The 21461-nt window shown below is 40.2% G+C and overlaps 1 protein-coding gene and 1 pseudogene across 1 annotated transcript; one reads left to right on the top strand and one right to left on the bottom strand.

Moving 5' to 3' along the window:
- Positions 1-701: 701 nt before the first annotated feature.
- AMACR (alpha-methylacyl-CoA racemase) lies at positions 702-20636 on the bottom strand. The gene is made up of 5 exons (XM_042952398.1): positions 20315-20636; positions 17252-17395; positions 16034-16194; positions 12521-12707; positions 702-2285 (listed from the first exon to the last, which is right to left on the bottom strand). The coding sequence occupies exons 1-5, from the start codon at positions 20559-20561 to the stop codon at positions 1876-1878; spliced, it is 1149 nt and encodes a 382-aa protein (XP_042808332.1). The 5' UTR covers positions 20562-20636; the 3' UTR covers positions 702-1875.
- LOC122227727 lies at positions 7609-8620 on the top strand (annotated as a pseudogene).
- Positions 20637-21461: the final 825 nt, after the last annotated feature.

The raw sequence follows: 21461 nt of genomic DNA, 5'->3' as shown, positions 1-21461 counted from the left end.
TTTCAAAAAACCAACTCTTGGTTTCGTTGATCTGCTCTACAGTTTTTTTAGATTCTATATTGTTTATTTCTGCTCTGATCTTTATTATTTCTCTTCTTCTGCTGGGTTTAGGCTGCCTTTGCTGTTCTGCTTCTATTTCCTTTAGGTGTGCTGTTAGATTTTGTATTTGGGATTTTTCTTGTTTCTTGAGATAGGCCTGGATTGCAATGTATTTTCCTCTCAGGACTGCCTTCGCTGCGTCCCAAAGAATTTGGATTGTTGTATTTTCATTTTCGTTTGTTTCCATATGGAAAGGAATGGAAGCAAGAGAGACCATCACATAATTAGAAACTTGAGTCAGTCCAATAGAAAGTGCTGGGGAGTAGAGATGGGACTGAACAGCTAGGTAGAAGTCTTATTATAAAAAAGGGTTGATATGCTACATAAATGGATTTGTATTTGTTACCTAAGGAAAAGAAAAGAGAACCATTGAAGAATCTTACAGGATGAAAAGACCAGTTTGATGTGGTAAAGATTACCAGTAGAGTAACAGGATAAAAAGAAGAAGAAGAAGTAGAAGTAGAAGAAGAAGAAGAAGAAGAAGAAGAAGGAAGAGGAGGAAGAGGAGGAGGAGGAGAAAGAGGAGGAGGAGGAGGAGGAGGAGGAGGAGGAGGAGGCGGCGGCAGTGGTACTGGAGGTGTAAGTCAGGTAGGCAAGCAGAGCAGTGGTCCAGGAAAGAGGTAATAGGGGTCTGAATGAAGTCAGCAATGGATGTTGGGCAGAGCGGATCGGTATGGAGCCATGAAGATGAACACTGACAGCACTTCACTATTGAGATTCACTTCTTTAATAAATATTTACAAAGTTTCCACTATGAGCCAGGCACTGATCTAGGAAGTGAGGATTTAACAGTGAACAAAACCTATAAAGCCCTTCCTAAAGCTTCCATTCTAGTGTGCACTGGTTAAGAGATAGTTGGTTAAGAGGGCTGGGGTTAATCAGTATAATGTCAGTAATAATACACGAGGTGAAGAAAAATGAAACGGGAGAGGGGAAAGAAAGTGATAAAGTGGCTGCCATTTTAGGGAGGGGTCAGGAAAGGGTACTCCCTAAGGTGACATTTGGGCAGTGGCCTAAATGAAGTGAGGGGTAAGCCATGGGCACACTGGGGGCAGAGGCAGATGTGATGGGAATTGAGGCCAGAAACCTGTAAGAGGAGGAAGAGTCTAGCAGGATTGTCTGATGGTGGCAATTTACTAAGAGACATGGTAGGTGATGCTAAGAGGCAGCCACACAGAGCCGGGCTCTAGTCCTGTGGTCTAGCTGGACAGTGGGGGTTATCTGAAGGAAACATCAAGAACATTTTCTAAAATTACAATTCAAAGAGGCTGGCTGAAAGATTTTCTTACCACATTAAAAGGATCAGACTTTTCTAAGGACTTCATTTTGGTAAATAGTAGAGCCAACGTTATTTAAATGAGTCACAAATTGCTTTTTAAGTGCTATTTCAAGGACTTTCTTGAAAACTTTTCAGAAACTTAGAAGCAGAAGTAAACTTTAGGGGGGAAAGGCTTTATTTAATAAAAACCATTATATCCATCTATTGAAAGTATATTATTCATATCTTAATATTAAAAATATAATCTATCAAGTAAATTGAAAAGCAGAAAAACTGCCACAATTTAATATTAGTAAACTAAAAACATTCCTAAATCAATAATCATGTTAACCATTTTCAGAATTCAATCATTACTGTGTACTCACAGTCTTGTTTCTTGATTAGAACAGCTGGTCTACCAGGATGCTGTTCCTTCGTGTTTCTGTGCACACAATTTTATGTATTATCCCACACTGAACATGTAATATTCAATTCACTTGAGCTGTGAGGCCTGGAATTTAGAGATTAGCTTGTGGCTTATTAATTTCAATGATTTTATCTGAGGCAAGCTGATTGATCTCTACCTGACTGAACCCAAACTCTTGAAGTATCTCTTCAGTATGTTCTCCTACAAAAGGATCCCTCTTGGAAGAAGGGAGAGCGGGGGTGTCTGACAGCAGAGGTGCAGGGCGGGGACTCACATTCTGCTCCTCATCAGTGATAAATGAGCCTCGTTCTTTGTTATGATCATGCTGGGTGACCTCTTCAAACGTCAGAACTGGAGTCACACACGCATCTGTGCCATCGAAGATCTGACACCACTCTTCTTTGGTCTTCTTTGCAAATACCTCTGCGAACCTCCTCTTCATTTCTGGCCAATCAGTCACGCTCATTTGATTAGGAAGCTCATCAGACTTTAGTCCAAGTCCTGAGAATAAAAACACAACTTCTTAAATTATTATGCTTTGGGTGGAGTGGTTATAGTCAATAAAATGAGTTTTGACCTCACCATAGTGTCCCAAATAGGGTGTCTTTAAGGGTTTCTCAGATGGGTCAAGAGACACAATTCAAACTCAACTTGGAGCCAGTAGCCGGAAAGGGCAAAGGTAATAGGGTAGCAAGACTGAAAACAGACTTCCTACTGCCAAGATTTTATTATTTACATTTCACCAAAAGTAGTCTATCTGTAAAGGTCTAGTTTCCAGAAATTGATTTTTCCCTGAGTAGGTTTTCAAAAAGAAATTTCCTCAAGATGTTATTATCTGTCATACTGATTTCAAATAACCCCACATTTTATATAGTGTTCCCAAACCCTACGAAATATAAAATTTAAACAACTTTACACATGACTACCCCAGTTTTTAAGGAAGAAGCCTGAAGATAAATGATTAAATTCAAGATTGCAATTTAACATGTAATATTCATCTCCTTTTATTTTGGACAAATAAAAGAGCTCTAGTTAAGCAGTGATATTTGACTCATTACCCTCTTACAAAACTGCTGTGAACTAGGAACAAAGGATTTGTAAGGTACCCAAAGACCCATGCAAAAAATTGTTCCTACAGCAAACAGGACAGAAAGTGGTCAACCAGTCAAATCATGAACGGGGCACACAGACTTTTGTGTCAAGCATGAAGGGGATCATGAAAAGCTCATCAACACATAGTGGAGAGAAAATGAAAGCATTCAGCTGGGGATTTAACAGAAAGGATGGCTTCTTGGCCCAGGACCTGCTCACTGCTTCCTTTATTAACTACAAGCACCTACCCCTGCAGACACACCTGAACTCCAGTGCTGATTAAATTATACCCCAAAAGCCACTTTACTAGAGTTTGGTGTAAATGTCATTTTCTATTCCCACAAGGAAGAGAGTTTTTAAATGTGGATCTTAGAGTGGAATAATCATGAAAGGACCTTCGTATGCATGTGATTTTGCAGAAGTTCAGTCAAGTTAATCTAATAATTCTCACTTTTGTCATCCTTTCCTTCCCTATCATGTAGAAGAACGATGACTAATTAATTGCATGTAAGCTGCTTTGAAGAAGAAAATCCCTATAAAGGAAAGTAGATATGAATACTGCAGGCCCTTCTTAGGGTTTTGGGATATATAAGGAAATAAGGAGAACTCACATAGTTCTGGATAGTTGTGAAAAGACACCTGTGGGATAAACAAGTAAATTTTCCTCTGACCCATTCATATACGAGGAAAAACACTGAGCCATTACTTCAGCTTTATCACTATAATCTACACACACACAAAAATGTTCCTAAGGATGTCTTTTACTTTTCTTCTTTTTCCTGACTACCCCAAACTCTGTGACTGAAAAACAAATAAAGTGTCCAGTTAGCCAAAAAATAGTGATTTAGATCATAGCTACTGTTATAAATATCTTTGCATGCTTTTCAGGTTTTTTTTTAATCAGAATGTGATCAGAATCATAATACTAAATAAAATTGGATCTCCCTGATAAAAGACATTATAAACAGACTAAATAAAATATGCTCTCCCTGTAACAGACATTATATTTGAGATTAATGGTCTCACAGGTTAAAGTTTGTATACTGGAAAAAATACTAGAAATCAAAAGACTCCAGCTCCTACCCCTAATTCTGACACCCTAGCTTTTCCACTGTCTTATTATCCTTTCTCAGCCCATAGTTTCCTATCCTGCCCATCACTCTGATCAAGGCCACAGAACTAACTACCAGTGGTTTAGGATACGCTGTTTCTTGTGCTCTTGACATTCCTGTATGGTACTCTAAAACCACTCCCCTACATGAATATAATTGTAGATTGCAGCTAGTTTTTATAGCATAATCAATTATTAAATTTAAACAGACTTTTAAGGACTGGCCTGTAGACTCAGACTATTTAAAACCTGGGAAAGTATGTTTTGATTTCCAAAAAGTGATCTTATATATACATGTAACACATACACATACATACACACAATTACACAAAATACTTATTATTTTAAGTACATGCCATAAACTTTACTGCTCTGTAACACAATATTAGGCATATATTAAACAGTTAAAAATTCATGTTGTAAGTATGCAATGATACATGTACAAAGATTAATGTTTATTAGTAAATAATAAATATTTGTTACAATGCAAAGCTGTGGAAAAAACATAAATGAACTTGAATAAGGAAACATTTAAATTTTAGTACAGGCGTACCATACAGTTTCATATGCTGCTAGGTATATCATGAGGGTGCAGAATTTTTGTATTGCCAAGAAAGGACATCTTTAGTATACTGTTGAATACAAAAAGACAGCTATTAATTGTAAGTTTGGATAATTTTATATTATATATAAATACAATTTATAAATAAATAAAACAACCGTGTTGGTATGTGCACAGAAAAAGTTCTTGAAAGCCACATCCCAAACTTCCCCCAAGTGAAAGAACAAGAGAGAATTTTTACTTCTTTACAAATTCTGTATTACATTCTTTTCTAAAACACATATTATTTTGAATTACTTTTAATCTTTTAAAAATTGTGGTAGCATAAAATTTATAGTAATTCTATTTAATTTTTTGAGGACCTGCCATATTACATTCCCACTAGTAATGCACAGGGGGTTGCAGTTTCCTCACAACCTTGACAATACTCGTTATTGTCTGCTTTTCTTTTAGTAAGATTTTGAAATTTTAAAACAACTTAAAAATTCTCTACTACTTATCTGAATATACTTGTAAGTGTCTTGTTATCTCAAAACGTCATGAAATTCTCTGTATTTACAGATTTTTTTTGCCCCAGAAAGCAGCAGACATGCAGTACGGTAGAATTTTTACCTTATAAAAACCTTGTGTATTATGTTAAGATTAAAGTATGGTCTCAAAGATCTCAAATATAAGGTAAAATGAATAAGGTAATAAAATCAGTCTAGATGTGGCAGCTTGTCCAGCTGGGCCTGAGAGAGAAGTAATGTATATGTGATTAATAAAAGTAGTACTTTTGTAAATAAATCTTGTGAAAGAAAGAAAATGCTGTGGCATTTTGGCATGGACTATATAGATTCACCAAAGCTGGCTTAACATGTTAAGCCGGCCTGAAGCACAAACCACCTGTCAGCCAAGGATCCCTCGTGAACTTTGAACGGAGAGAGGAGGTTAAGGACACCATACAAGGCTGTGGATACAAAGACAGGAGGCTGTAAAAAATCAGAGTGGTTACAGAGTTTAGACTTAAAAAGAGAAAGCCCAGGAGAAAGTGGTCAGAAGATGAAGGGCTGGAGCAATCAGCCTGCTAGAATAATGTCTCGTTTCATTTTCAGTATTTCCAGAAAAACTCACTCCTTGTGGTGGAGTGTGGATGTTAGAAATGATCATTCCAAACACATATGTTTTAAGATAACAATAAGACATGCCAAGGAGGGAAGTTAACTTCTGGAATGGCAGAGCAAGAACCTTCAGAAACCTGTTCTTGCATAAAAGCAACAGAACCCTGGCACAAACTGTCAGAATGAACTTTTTTGTAACTCTGGAAATTAGAAGTTTACAACAATCCAAAGAGCATTTATTTAGGAAAAACAGCTGCATCTCATAAGATCAGTAAGCCTTGTGGTATTATAACTTGCACTAATTTCTCCCTCTCTCCCCAGCTCTGTGGTAGTCATGAAAACCAACAGGCTCTCAGTCACAGCTCTGTAAAACAACTAGCAGGATAACAGCCACTTGCAGGACGGAAATGAGTTGAGAGCTTCCCCCAAATCCCATCCCCCAAGAACTGCCATTTGTCTAGCAGCTCCCTGAAAGGCTCCATTCTCATGGCTTGTCTTTATTTGATCTGACTTGGAGCTCACAATGCCTTATTTCTGGAACACTGTTAACATTTATCAAAAAAAAAAAAAAAATCAGTGACAACTATTTAATATCATAGCTATCTGAGGTGGCATTCCCTGTTGGGATAAAAAGAAGCTGACAAATAAAAGAAAAAAAGTGGGGAATAGGATGTTCATGGGGGGCTTTGAAATGCTCCAACATATTTCCGGGAATTTAGAAGGCACATATATAGGGCTATGAGTATGCCCAGGAAAGATCTGAGAAGGTCCTAATCTTTCACCTCTGGCTGACCCTGAGTCTGTACAAGCAAGAAGTAAAGACACAGAAAAGGATGGGAAATTTATTGGTTCAAGGCATTTAAGGACATCTCTATCCAATTATTACCTGATGACCAAGCTAACCAAACAGACTTCTGTGACTGCACATACCAAAGAACACAGATTTAGTCCAAGAAAGTCATTACATAAACAAATAGCAGCAATAATAAATCCAGGATAGGGGAGAGGGAAGGGAAGTGAAGACCTGATTTCCCAAGTGGTCATTTTACATTATTTCAAATATCCAATTTCAACAAAACTTGTGAGACATGCAAAGAAGGAAGCAAATGTGGCCCTTACACAAGACAAAAAGGAATCAACAGAAACTGTCCCTGAAAAAATCCAGATACTGGACTTACTAGACAAAGACTTTAAATCAACTAGTTATTTTAAATATATTCAAAGCACTGAAGGAAACCATGTCTGAAAAGTTCAACAAAATTTGAGAATGATGTTTAATCAAAGAGAATATCAATAAAGAGTTAGATTGTTAAAAAAGAAGCCAAATAGAAATTCTGGAATTGAAAAGTATATAACAAATAAAACTTTCATTAGAAGGACTCAGCAAGGGGCACCTGGGTGGCTCAGTTGGTTGAGCATCCAACTTTGGTTCAGGTCATGATCTCGCGGTCCGTGAGTTCAAGCCCCACGTTGGGCTCTGTGCTGACAGCTCAGAGCCTGGAGCCTGTTTCAGATTCTGTGTCTCCCTCTCTTGCTGTGCCCCTCCCTCATTCATGCTCTGTCTCTCTTTCTCTCAAGCATAAATAAAACATTAAAAAAATTTTTTTTTAAAAAGAAGGACTCAGGGGCACCTGGGTGGCTCAGTCGGTTAGGCGGCCGACTTCGGCTCGGGTCATGATCTCGCGGTCCGTGAGTTCGAGCCCCGCGTCGGGCTCTGCGCTGACAGCTCAGAGCCTGGAGCCTGTTTCGGATTCTGTGTCTCCCTCTCTCTGACCCTCCCCGTTCATGCTCTGTCTCTCTCTGTCTCAAAAATAAATAAACGTTAAAAAAAATTTAAAAAAAAAAAAAAAAAAAAAGAAGGACTCAGCAATAGACATGAACTGACAAGAGAAAGAATCAGCAAACTCAAAAAGAGGTATACTGAGGAAAGAAATAAAAGACAATAACAAAAAGAGAATAAAGAAAAGTGAACAGAACCTCAGAGACCTGTAGGACACCATCAAGAATACCAAAATATGGAGTCATCAGAGCTTCTTCCAGACATGCGTCTTCCCTTGTTTCCTGGACTCTCTTCACAGCATGGCCCCCAAATGCCAGTCTTCACTCTCACCTCAAATGAAGAAACTGAGACTGCCTCCTGCCTCCAAGCCAGAGGAGACAGCACCCTCTCAACCCTTGCCAAAGGGAGAACAAGAACAGCCAACAACTGAACATCCTGATGAAGACAAATGGAACAGACAGACTTAATGAATAAGCCAGTGAGAAGACTTTGAAAGTAGAACATAAATATAAGAAACTCTGCCAACCATTTTTTCAGAAGTTGGAATCGACTGCCAAAATCCCACAAGGGGGTAACAACCTTTGTCAACCACCCACAAGTGTCTGCACTGCTTGGGAAGGAAGATGAAGAGGCACTACATTACTTGACAAGAGGTGAAGTGACAGCATTTGAAGATATTAAATCAAGTTACAGGACAGATTTTTATTTTGATGAAAACCCTTACTTTGAAAATAAAGGTCTCTCCAAAGAATTTCATCTGAATGAGAGTGGTGATCCATCTTCAAAAGCCACTGAAATCAGATGGAAATCTTGAAAGGATTTGATGAAATGTCCAAGTCAAATGCAGAAGAAAGCCAGCGGAAAGAGACAGCATGAGGAACCAGAAAGCTTCTTCACCTGGTTTCCTGACCATTCTGATGCAGGTGCAGATGAGTTAGGAGATGTCATCAAAGAGGATATTTGATCAAATTCATTCAAGTACTACTTGGTTCCCAATATGGATGATGAAGATGGGAACGGAGAAGGAGTGGGGGGGGAAGACTGGAAGATACTGATGAATAAGGAGATGAGGATGAAGGTGATGGAGACGATGACGAGGGGGAGGAAGGGGAAGATGACTAATGGAACATTAACAGGTTCCAACCTTCCTTTTGGGATTTTCTCCAGTCCCTGGGAGCAAGTTGCAGTCCTTCCCCCCACCCCTACCTTAGCTCATTTGTCCTGTTTTTTTGAAGTCTCTTTTCTCTCCCATTACACCATGGTTTTCAACTTATTTGGGGGGGAAATACCATGAGCAGAATACAGTGGGAAAAGAATCTCTACCCCTTTCTCTTCGACATTCAATTTTTATCCCTTCCTGTCCCAACAAAAACTTAATGGAATCAAAGCTACTGTGCTCTGTGGGAAAAAAGAAAAATTTTCTACTCCCTTAGCTCTGCTGGAAGCTGGAAGGTGGTAGGCCCCTGTGTAGTAGTACATAGAATTCTAGCTTTTTCCCTCCTTTCTCTATTGGGCTCAGAGATTACTCTATGTCTGTATATGAATATGGAAGGTTAGCATTTACCAACATTTATCTGCCTACTTCCTCCTGTTTAAAAAAAAGAAAAAAGAAATTTAAAAAATGGGGTTATAGAAGGTCAGCAAAGGGTGAGTTTGAGATGTTTGGGTGAGCCTTTTGACAACATGGCTTCTCCGCTGGCATGTTTAATTATGATGCTTAACGGACATCTTTGCAGTTTTAGATGACATTTTTAAAATAAAATTCTCTCCTAATGATAACTTGAGCCCTGCCACTTGAGGGGAGAATCAGAAGAACCTGTAGGATCTTATCTGAAATTGACATTGTCTATTGTAATTTTGTTCCCGTTTATTTTTAATTTTTCTTTCTGCTTCACTGGAAAGGAAAGATGATGCTCAATTTTAAATGGTAAAGTCCACAAGCTGTTTTGTTACAAGAAAGCTAAATGTGTACATACACACACACAAATACAAACATAAGCATTAAGGGAGTCTCACAAGAAGAGAGACAGAAAAAAGGCAGAGAAAATCCTAGAAGAAAAAATGTCTGAAAAATTCCCAAATTTGATGAAAAACAAATTACTTGCACATGCAAGAATCTCAAGGAAATCAAGCAAGATAAACTCAGAGATCCACACTTAGAAGAAAAATGAGCTCAGTGAGGTTGCAGGAAATAAGATCAATATACAAAAGTAACTACTTACTATGTATTTCTATACACTAATAACGAACAATGCAAAAATGTACCATTTACAATTGCATCAAAAATAATAAAATTCTTCTAGAAATTTAGCAGAATAAGTGCAGGTGTGTGCACTGAAAATTACAAAGTATCATTGAAAAAATTCTAGACCTCTATAAATGAAAAGCATCATATATGTTCATGGGTATTAAGGCTTAATACTGGTAAGATGGCAATACTCCCCAGACTGATGCACAATTCAGCACAACACTTATCAAAATCCCAGCTGCCTTTTTTGCAGAAATTGGCAAGATGATTCTAAAATACATATGGAGGGGCCCCTGGGTGGCTCAGTCGGTTGGGCGTCCAACTTCACTTCATGTCATAATCTTGTGGTTCATGGGTTCAAGCCCCATGACAGGCTCTGTGCAGATTGCTCAGAGCCTGGAGCCTGCTTCAGATTCTGTGTCTCCCTCTCTCTCTACCCTTCCCTGACTCACACTCTGTCTCTCTCTCTCTCTCAATAATAATAAGCATTAAAAACAATACATATGGAAATGGAAGGGACCCCGAATAGTCAATCTTAAAAAAGAACAAAATTGGAAGACTCACACTTCCTAATTTCAAACCTACTACAAAGCTACAATGATCAACACAGTGTGGTACTGACATAAGGGTAGACATGTACATCAATGGAAGAGAACTGAGTCCAAAACTAAACCCTTACAATTATGGCCAACTGATTTTCAACAAAGACGCCAAAACCATTCAATGGAGAAAGAATAGTCTTTTTGACAAACAGTGCTGGGAAAACTGGATAGCCATATGCAAAACAATGAAGTTGGACCCCTACCTCACCCCATACAAAAAAATTAATCATAATTTAACAGAGACCTAAATGTGGATGTTGAAACTATACAAATTTTAAAAGAAAAAACAGGAGTGAGACCGTAAAATTGGGAGTTCTCTGAATAATTTCTATGTAATATTTACTAAAGGCTAAGTATAAAAATGTGCTAATAGATCTTACATATGTTATTAGAACTCAACAATAGCTGTAGCAATTGTTTAGAACTCAAACTAACATTTGTTTTCTTTTTCTGTTGATTTATTTTTGAGCAAGAAAGAGACTGAGCGCAAGCTGGGGAGGGCTAGAGAGAGAGGAAGACCCAGAATCTGAAGCAGGCTCCAGGCTCCAAGCTGTCAGCACAGAGCCTGACAAGGGGTTCAAACTCACAAACCATGAGATCATGACCTGAGACGAAGTCAGATGCTTAACCAGCTGAGCCACTCAGCCTCTCCTAACAAAATTTTTTCAATGAGTTTATTTTACCATTGTCATTGAGAATTGCCTGTGAATGATGATGACAAAAAGCTGACTGATGGGCACCTGGGTGGCTCAGTCCGTTAAGTGTCTGACTCTTGATTTTGGCTTAGGTCATGATCCTAGGGGCATGGATTGTGCCCTGTGTTGGGCTTTGTGCTGAACACGCAGCTTGCTTAAAATTCTCTCTCCCTCTCCCCTTCTGCCCCTCTTCCCCACTCACACTCTGTTTAAAAAAACAAAAACAAAAACGGACTGAAGTTTAGTCAATTTTATTATTACGTTTAAATTCTCTATAGACAATGCATAAATATACAAGATTTATGTCAGGTACAAACTTCACCTTGCTATATCCCTCCTGCCTTCTAAGGCCCTGCACCACCGAGGAAAGGGTGTTGATCCCTCTGTGTTCAGCCCCTCATATAGCATTGTTCTGTCCCTAATTTTGAATTAATACCTTCCATTCTTAGTTTTAATTTTGGAACAAAAAGACTTTTATGATCTACATAAACCATTTTGTTGTTTGTTTTTCCAACTATATTTAAGTTAGTGAAGTTAATATTGTTGATCATAAAACGCTTTCTGATGCTAGCAAAAAACAATGATTTCAGCTATATGCAAACAACTTTGAGTAGTATATTGCATCTGAAAAACTACAAAACATAATGAGACTCCAACCGTGAAGTTGAAAAGACAGACACACCATGACCAGCTTGTCATACCTCTTCAATGTATATTCTAAAACTTCTTAGCTATTCATTTACCTGTAAAGTAAACTTCAAATTCAAACATGTTACAGGAACAAAATGTTAGTCTGATTGTTTAATTAGAGAAGAAGAGATCGCAAATTCTCCTGCTAACTTGTGGCCACATACAAATGAGACAAGAATCTGCAAGAAAGGTAAACTGTAGAAGCATCGAGTGATAATAACATATTCCAACAGAATCTTATTCACCGAAGTCACTCTGTGCTCTGGCACCCCATGGGGGCATCTATCAAGGAATAAGAACTGGCAGAACCAGCACATCATTTCTGAGAATAAGACATGGGCACGCAAGGGCAACATAAATATCTAACACTGCTGAGTATGAAATTGAACTCGCATAAAATGGATTATTTTTTAAAACTCTGAGCTATTTTATAGACTTATGAAAGTATCTGTCAATTTAAACATAAGGGAAATGCCCCACAATATAATTACAATTATAATCATAAAGTGGATACATAATAAAAGACATAATGAATTTAAAAGGCTTGGGGCGCCTGGGTGGCGCAGTCGGTTAAGCGTCCGACTTCAGCCAGGTCACGATCTCGCGGTCCGTGAGTTCGAGCCCCGCGTCAGGCTCTGGGCTGATGGCTCGGAGCCTGGAGCCTGTTTCCGATTCTGTGTCTCCCTCTCTCTCTGCCCCTCCCCCGTTCATGCTCTGTCTCTCTCTGTCCCAAAAATGAATAAAAAAAACGTTGAAAAAAAAATTTTTTTAAAAAAATAAAAGGCCTAAAATCGAGGTTAAAGAACACCCACAAGAAAAGGGGAGGGAGCAGGAGAGGCACAGGAATATTACTTACCTTTGATTAGCAGCTTGTAGAACTGGGGTTCTATTGCTCCCACAGCCATGAAGCCCCCATCTGCTGTCCTGTAGGTTGTGTAGAAAGGTGCTCCACCATCTAGCATGTTCTGTCCTCGAGGTCGTTCCCACAGTCCTACTTGTTGAGATTTCCACAGAAAAGAACTTAGGTATGCCGTTCCTTCCACCTTTGGAAAAGAAACAGTATACAATATGAATCCAGACATTTAAACTATAAAACAACAATTAATTTCCACTTAGTTTTTTTTTTTAACATTTGTGTAACAATGTTTCTTAGAGTACAGGAAGACTGTATCTAATTACACAACTTCTTGATATTTCAAGAAAGTGTGTTAGAACAGGTTTATGATAGAGGGTTTCTCCACTATTCAGTTCAGAAAATACAGTTCAGAAAAGACTTAGAAGGAACTACTTTTGTTGTTCTTTTCAAATAAGACTGCCAAATGTTGATAATGTTTGAAGCCAAGTGAGGGTACACGGAAGTTCATTATATATTCTCTCCATAATTATATACATTAAAAACTTTCAGGATAGGGGCACCTGGGTGGCTCAGTCGGTTGAGCCTCTGACTTTGGCTCAGGTCATCATCTCACAGTTTGTGGGTTCAAGCCCCGCATCGGGCTCTGTGCTGACCGCTTGCTCAGAGCCTGGAGCCTGCTTCAGATTCTGTGTCTCCTTCTCTCTCTGCCCCTCCCCGGCTCATGCTTTGTCTCACTCTATTTCTCAAAAATAAATAAATGTTAAAAAAAAAAAAAAATTTTAACTGTCAGCATAAAAAGTTAAAAATAAAGCAAAGAGCTTTTGAAAAAATCTTTCTTTTGGTCTCAATACCTATAAACACATACACATAGGTAATAGGAAACTATCACATTTTAAAGGTAAACCACATTACAGTTAAATTTAGCATACTCTAGCTTGACTCCAAGCCAAAGAAAACTATATCTGAATATTTAATATACCTTAACAATCACTAGAAAGTTACACAATTAACATAAAATATGAGCAGCAGATATACAGGTTTTCTGAGTCCAGACAAACTAGTTTGGGAATGCCAACTTCCCACTGAGTTCTGAAATAACAGGAATGGATTCACATCTTCAGGTATAATTGTCACAAGGCTGGATGCATGTGGCTCTCCAGAGAAGAATACCTCCCTACCCTCATGGCTTTATGATCCTAATGATTCTCGAACCCCAAGGAGAAGGCCAGCAAAGCACCCTCATATCAAATAGCTGGAATTGGGGGTCCACGGAGTTTCTCACAGTTACTGGCTATATCTTTGGAGACATCCCAACTTTCCCTTTAAACTTGAAATCTCACACACACCTGATTTTATGGCTCTGACAGCTGACATACCAAATAGTATGTCACAGGGGCGCCTAGGTAGCTCAGTGGGTTAAGTGCCCAACTTCAGCTTAGGTGATGAGTTCACAGTTCGTTAGTTTGAGCCCCATATCGGACTCTCTGCTGTCAGTGCAGAGCCTGCTTTGGATCCTCTGTTTCCCTCTCTCTCTGCCCCTTCCCTGCTTGTTCTCTCCCTCTCTCTCTCTCTAAGATAAATATTAAAAGAAAAAAAAAGATCAATCACACACCACACTTTAGAGATGGACACAGAGGACATGCAAATGTATCCTGATAAAAGTATCAGAAGGAAGAGAAATAGCACAGGGTTTAGCCTGTGAGAAGGAAGCATAAGCCAAGCCCCCAAGATAAGGGCCATGGAAATGGCTTTTGCAAAAGGTCACCAATGACAAATCCAATTTACAGTGTTCAGATCTAAACTCTTGAGGCCGGTAACTGGGAGGCTCAGTCAGTTGAGCCTCTGACTCTTGATTTCAGCTCTGGTCATGATCTCATGGTTTGTGAGTTCAAGCTCCATGTAAAGCTCTGCACTGACAGTGTGGAGCCTGCTTGGGATTCCCCCCTCTCTCTGCCTCTCCCCCGTTCGCTTTCTCTCTCTCAATAAATAAACTTAAAAATATATAAAAAATAAACTCTTGAGGTCTCTACTGACACCTGACCCTCTGACCATTCCTTTTTTTTTTCTTTTAGCACTTTCTTTATCTTTCGTTTCCATGGAAACACTCCTCGGTTCTCCACTTTGCTCTCCTTATGCCCTGACTTCTCCTCTACTGCCCACTCTTCAAATATGGTGCTCTGTCCCCTTCCTTAGAGGACCACACGGTCTCATGTGGCTTCCAAATGACAATAAAACCTGTTTCTAGTTTCTAACTTCGAGTACTCACTCTGTGGGGATATCTGAAAGAGACTTCAAACTTGAAATGACCCAAACTGAATTCCTCTTATCATACAAGAATAACAACAACAATAATACCAAGTTCTTACATAGCACCTCCTCTATGCCAGGCATTGTTTACACACCGAACAAGGCATCAATTCGCTTAGTTCTCTAACAATGCTATGAGGCAGTTACCATTACTGTCTCCATTTTACAAAGAAGAAGCCGAGGCACAGGGAGGTAAGTAACTCACCCAAGTCCCAGAACCAGTCAGCGGCAGAGCTGGGGTGGAGGAAACAGGTGCCAGAATCCGTGCTCTTAACCACTGACCCATACTGCCTCTTCCATTGGCAGTCCGCCCCCAAGGTGCCAGTGATGCCATCCACCAGGTCATCCAAGCCAGAAACACGGGAGCCACCCTTGACTCCTCGCTCCCCCTTCACTGCCAACGCGTCACCAGATCCTGGCAATTTTATGTCTCCAATAGCCCTCAGATCCAGACCTGTTCCACCATCAATGACTTTAGTACTTGCTTGTATCTCCCAGCAACAACCCAGTAACTGTCCCTCTGCCTCCAGTCTTGTCTTCCTCAAACCCATCTTCCTTCTCCCTCCAAAGATCTGTCCAAATGCAAATACATATGTAGAATGCTGGATTGGGCTCTTATCAACTGGCTGTGAGAACTTGGGCAAATTTCTATGCTTCAGTTTCTCCTTTCTTCAAATAAAGTATTCCAACTGGAACTGGTGTTTTGAGGATTAGGAGAAATCGCACAGGGAAAGCGCCTAGCATAACGCAAGGCACGTACTCAGTGCGTGACAGTGAAAAAACTGAAGCTTCGTGATGTTGGAGTCTCCCCTGCAAACTGTAACAGGAAAGTCTAGACTGACCCAATTTTACTCTAGCACCCTTAAGAATCTTCTCTGTCTGCTAAGGGGGACTTCCTTCCCGAGCCCAGTTTTTAATGAAGATTGCTTGAAAACTGTATTCTAAGCACAAGAAATGGCAGGCGAAGATTGTTGAAACCAACGCAGGAATCAGATGAGTCATGAAAAGTTTAGAAAACTGATTCTACAAACAAGATACTCAATGAAAGGATACGAGGCTATTAAAAAAAAAAAAAAGGATATCCTGGATAATTTGGATTCAAACTTCAAATCTCATTTATCTCTTATTCACAAAACAATCTGAGGCAGCCGCCTATCATACTTAGAACAACTGGTAGGCTTATCACCTCCCCCAGTTAACACTTACCATGCTGGCATCAATGACCTGACCTTTGCCAGAGCGTGTGCGTTGAAAAAGAGCCAACAAGATGCCCAGTGTGCATATGAGGCCACCACCACCAAAGTCAGCCAGGAGATTCAGCGGTGCATACGGATTCTCACCACTTCTGCCAATCTTTGACAGAACACCTACATAATTTAAAGAAATCAAGGAACACGAAATGTAAATTTAATGTCACTTTTAAATAGATACATGAACATCTTACGAGGAATAACCAATCATTCTAGTTGCCGACATGGTGAAAACCGGTACATGATGCTTTTCTAAATCTAAACCTAGTCAGCATATTTATAAACAGGCTTTTCCCCCAACAAGACTCCTTGTTTTGTTTTGTTGTTGTTTTCTCTCTAAAACTTTATTCCAAATAACACTTTCAGAATTTTATTGCTAAGTTTTTACTCACTGAGTTTCGAGGAAAAAATTATTGTTAGCAATTTAGATTATGGCTTACCAACAGTTATGACCCACTTTCAGTCTTATTAGAGATGCAAGAAAATAATCAAACACAAGAAAAAATAAAGTAATTCTATTTTTAAATAGATGGAAAAAACAATTCTACCCACACTCTTATCCTCAATCTTTAAATGTGTACTCACAGGAAATTTGAGGCCTTTATTCAACAACACACAATTTCTTAGAATTCTAGGATCAGGCCATTCTAAGACCTGTTCTCACAGGCAAAAATTCTAATAAAGTGACAATATGACCTGAAAGCTACAGGTATTCATAGAAGTCTAAAATGGTGACTCAGGCAATGATTCAGAATGGAGGTGGAAAGGGGAGTTCAGATCAAACTCTATCAGCATTTTAGAATTGTACAACAGCAGGTGGCTCCATTGCGCAATGGATAGCGCATTGGACTTCTAGAATTGTACAACAGCCATCCCCATTACCACCAAGGCTCTTACTTCCTGGCAGGGTCTTGCCTGAGAATTGTAGTGAGAAATGTAGTAAGTAAATGTTACTAGTGAGAGTATATTATCCCTCAAATGTGTCAAGTCAGAGGGAAAGGGGTTGGGAATAAGTGTTCTATGACAAACCAACTCTTTTCAAACCATGCTCTCCTTATTGATTGTGATAAATATTTAAATTTTCACCTTTAAAAAATTATTTTTAGTTGGTGTAACTGTAAATCTTGACTGGGAACAAAATAAAAGGTGTAGAGAAATTATTTTGTCAACATACCTGACAAAGCCAAATAGTTGATGTCATGGCCTGCTACCCCGCAGAATCTTCCTGACTGGCCAAATCCACTCAACCTGGCATAGATGAGCTTTGGATTCTCCCTCTGCAGAATCTCCGGGCCTAGCTGGAGTTTTTCCATAACACCTTAAGAGAAAGGGAACAAAGATTTTTTTTTTTTTTTTTTTAAGAGGGATGAATTGAGGATAGGAACAATCCTCTCTCTGTGGCAAACATAAAATAGCACTCTTCCAAATCATACCGATAACGTTTGTTGTGGGTTTTAGCACGTTTCCAATAATTAAGGACACAGAGTGAAGCCACCATTTCTGGAATGTGTGACTTCTGCCCCCAAATCCTATTTCCTTCCAGCCCCACCTTAATTCCCTTCAGGCATATCCAAGTTCCTGCAATCCCCATAGTGGGCCATTCCTTCCTTTAGTCAGTGCCTTTACAGTTCCCCAAATACTCTCCTTAGTAATTTATTAGAAATGGCTTGTTCTCCTAGAACAGTTACCCTGGGGCTGAATTTGGTCAAAAATTCACTTTCGAAAGCCTTTAAGGTGTTTTCTTTTTCTGTGCCCCCATCATCCGCCACCTTCTACCTCACACTGTGCTTTTGTGTATATATTCCATCATCTTCCCCTCAGTTTAGAAGCTCCTCTGGCAGGATTCACACCTGATCTGTTTCCATGGGTCTCTGAAGTGCCTAGCATGGGCATCTTCACAAAAAAGCTCACCAAAATGTCAGTGATAAAATTTGCTACAATACCATCTAAGAGCTCTTATGAATAAGTATAGTATTTATTGCACAAAATCCAGATAACTAGTATTTTTAACCTCCTGGGATTAAAAATAATGAAGACTATATATTTACAGTTTTGTCTTCCTAAAGCTATAGTAAATTACAGAAAACTCTAGTCTTCTACCTAAACACCAGCCACAATCCTCTCACCTGGCAGCTACATCTGTATTCACAGCTCCATTTTCCTTCTTTTTTTAAAATTTTTTTTTAAATGTTTATTTATTTTTGAGACAGAGAGAGACAGAGCATGAACGGGGGAGAGTCACAGAGAGAAGGAGACACAGAATCTGAAGCAGGTTCCAGGCTCTGAGCTGTCAGCACAGATCCCGACGCGGGGCTCCAACCCACGGACCGCGAGATCATGACCTGAGCCGGAGTCGGATGCTTAACCGACTGAGCCACCCAGGCACCCCTCTATTTTCCTTCTAATTGCAAGATCGTGGAGTCAACCATGTCGAGCCTCTATCTTTAAATGGGGCATTATTAAATTATGATATAATCCTAATTATTAAATTATTATCATCCTCCAATCTGGCTGTGTGAATAAATGATTTAACATTTAATATGCCTGGTGCCCCACAGATATTCAATTCATTCACCAAACATTTACTGACTTCCTACTATATATCAGGCAAAGCTTTGGATTTGTACGTTGAGCAAGATTGCCCTGGGAGCTGAGAATGGATCCAAATTGTGCTAGACCCACACATCATCTTTAAAAAGGCTGCTACAACAGCGTGAAGGAAGCTACAGAAGCTAAGGAGGATTCCTGATAACTGAAAGCAAATGCAGTTAAGAATATTTGGAGTCATGGGCAGAGTACAGGGTTTGGATTCAGGCAGCTGGGAGGGTACTGGTTCCATTTAATGAGAAAAACAACACAGGAGGATGGGAATGCAAGCTAGTGCAGCCACTCTGGAAAACAGTATGGTGGTTCCATGAACTAAAAATAGAACTACCCTATGACCCAGCTATTGCACTACTAGGTATTTACCCAAGGGATACAGGTGTGCTGTTTCAAAGGGACACATGCACCCCCATGTTTACAACAGCACTATCAACAATAGCCAAAGTATGGAAAGAGCCCAAATGTCCCTCGATGGATGAATGGATAAAGAAGATGTGGTATATATATAAAATGGAGTATTACTCGGCAATCAAAAACAATGAAATCTTGCCATTTGCAACTACGCGGATGGAACTGGAGGGTATTATGCTAAGTGAAATTAGTCAGAGAAAAGACAAATATATGACTTCACTCATATGTGGGCTTTAAGAGACAAAACAGATGAACACAAGGGAAGGGAAAGAAAAATAATATAAAAACAGGGAGGGGGACAAAACATAAGAGACTCAAATATGGAGAACAAACTGAGGGTTGCTGGAGGGGCTGTGGGGGGTTGGGGGTGGGCTAAATGGGTAAGGGGCACTAAGGAATCTACTCCTGAAATCATTGTCGCACCATATGCTAACTAATTTGGATGTAAATTTTAAATAAAAATAAAAATAAAAAATAAAAAAATAAGTAACACAAGAGGAGATGTTATTCTCGGAGGTAAGATAATGTGCTTGTTTTGGGATTTATGGAAGTTGCAGTGCCTGGGAGATAAGACAGCCAGTTAAGACACGTGCACAGTCTGTGTATTTCAGAGGTCTATGGCTCTAAAAGACGGAGGTACGATTATCAATTTGGCCATCATCTGTCTATAAAAAGGTGAAAACAGTGGGGATGGAAAAGGTGGCTCCAGGAAGCAAACTGTAAACCAAATCGAGCTGAAGCTGGAAGGAACTTGGAACACCAGGATTTACCGCAGAGAATGTTAGCCTGGGTCTAGATGCTTTAGAGGGTACACCAACCCCCAAAACGGTAGAAAAACGACTATGTACCTACATGCAATTTTCCAGGAAGGCAATCTTTGGCTTTCCTTAGATTCTCACAGGATTCGGGACTCTCAAATAATTAAGACAAGCACAAATGAGTGATTAGAAACAAAGAGAATCTGGGGGAGGGGGCGGAAATGGGTATAAGGAGAACAGGGGCAACCTCAGTATCTGAGATTCCAAGTATAGATCATCTCAAGGGGGGACTGATCAACAATAGCAAAACGCGACAGAAAAATCTAGAAAGGCAGTGACAGGAAAAGGTTCTGTCGGCAACAGAGCGTAGATGTGACGGGCTCGTACGGCCCAGCCCCTCCCTTCGGCGGGGACCTTTCCGCGTCTGGTGCCCCGTCGGAGCCACAGAGGAGCCTGGGGCTCACCGTCGCGGAAGGGCTCCAGCACCACGTCCGCCTGGGCGCACAGGCGCCTCAGCACCAATGCCCCATCCGGCCGCTTCAGGTTCACCGCCAGCGAGCGCTTGCCCCGTGCCATGAAGCTGACGTCCCCTCTGGCGCCCGGCCGGTCCACACGCACCACCTGGGCCCCGAAGTCCGCGAGGACCATACCGCAGAACGGGCCTGGGGCCAGGCCGGCCAGCTCGAACACCAGGATACCCCGCAGCGCCATGGGACCCGACTCTCCAGGTGAAGAAGTCTCAGGCGGCCCAGACCGAGCCTAGACCGCCCGGGAGGCGGGCCCCAAGCGGTCCCTCCCTCCTGCGCCTGCGCAGGGCCCTCCCTCCTCCTCCTCCTCCTCCTCCTCCGGTGCAGAGTCTGTACATGCGGAGGATCCTGGCCCCGCCTCCTGGCTAGTCCAATAGGTGGTTTTCCTTTCCGTTGGCTGCTTTCCCTTTGAGGGGTTGCGTGCCACTGGGTTCAGGCAGGCATTCTTTGCCTCCCTCTGCAGACCTTCTGTTAGAAGTTAAAGTAAGGCTTGTTAAACATTTTAAGATTTCTTTCTTTATTTATTTCTTTCTCTTTCTCCCTTTCTTTCTTCCTTCCTTCCTTCCTTTCTTTCTTTTCTTTCTTTCTTTCTTCCTTTCTTTCTTTTCTTTCTTCCTTTCTTTCCTTTTCTTTCTTTTCCTTCCTTCCTTCCTTTCTTTCCTTTTCTTTCCTTTCTTTCTCTTTCTTTTCTTTCTCTCTCTTTCTTTTTCTCTTTCTTTCTCTCTCTCTTTCTCTCTTTCTCTGTTTCTTCCTTCCTTCCTTCCTTCTTTCCATCTTTCCTTCCTTCCTTCCCAGCAAAATCTAGTCTAACCAAGCAGCACCAACAAGGAGGTGGTTAGGAGCATTCTACCCCCAGGAGTTGGGAAGAGGCTTATATACACAAAAACAAATAAATCATTGATTAGCTCTAAATAGATTAAAGTCTACTTGGCTGTTTGTGATGGGTTGTTCTTAGTTTCAATTTCATTAACTGAGGCATTTACAGGGTTAGAATTTGGTTTGCTTAGTAGGTTGCCAGGGCATTAGAACCACATCAGTCTAACAGCCTCCTTGTTTAATTAATACAACACTTCCTTGTTCTTGT

The sequence above is a fragment of the Panthera leo genome, chromosome A1 (assembly GCF_018350215.1).
Source record: "Panthera leo isolate Ple1 chromosome A1, P.leo_Ple1_pat1.1, whole genome shotgun sequence".
NCBI lineage: Eukaryota > Metazoa > Chordata > Mammalia > Carnivora > Felidae > Panthera > Panthera leo.
This window is presented reverse-complemented; position numbering and strand designations above follow the sequence as displayed.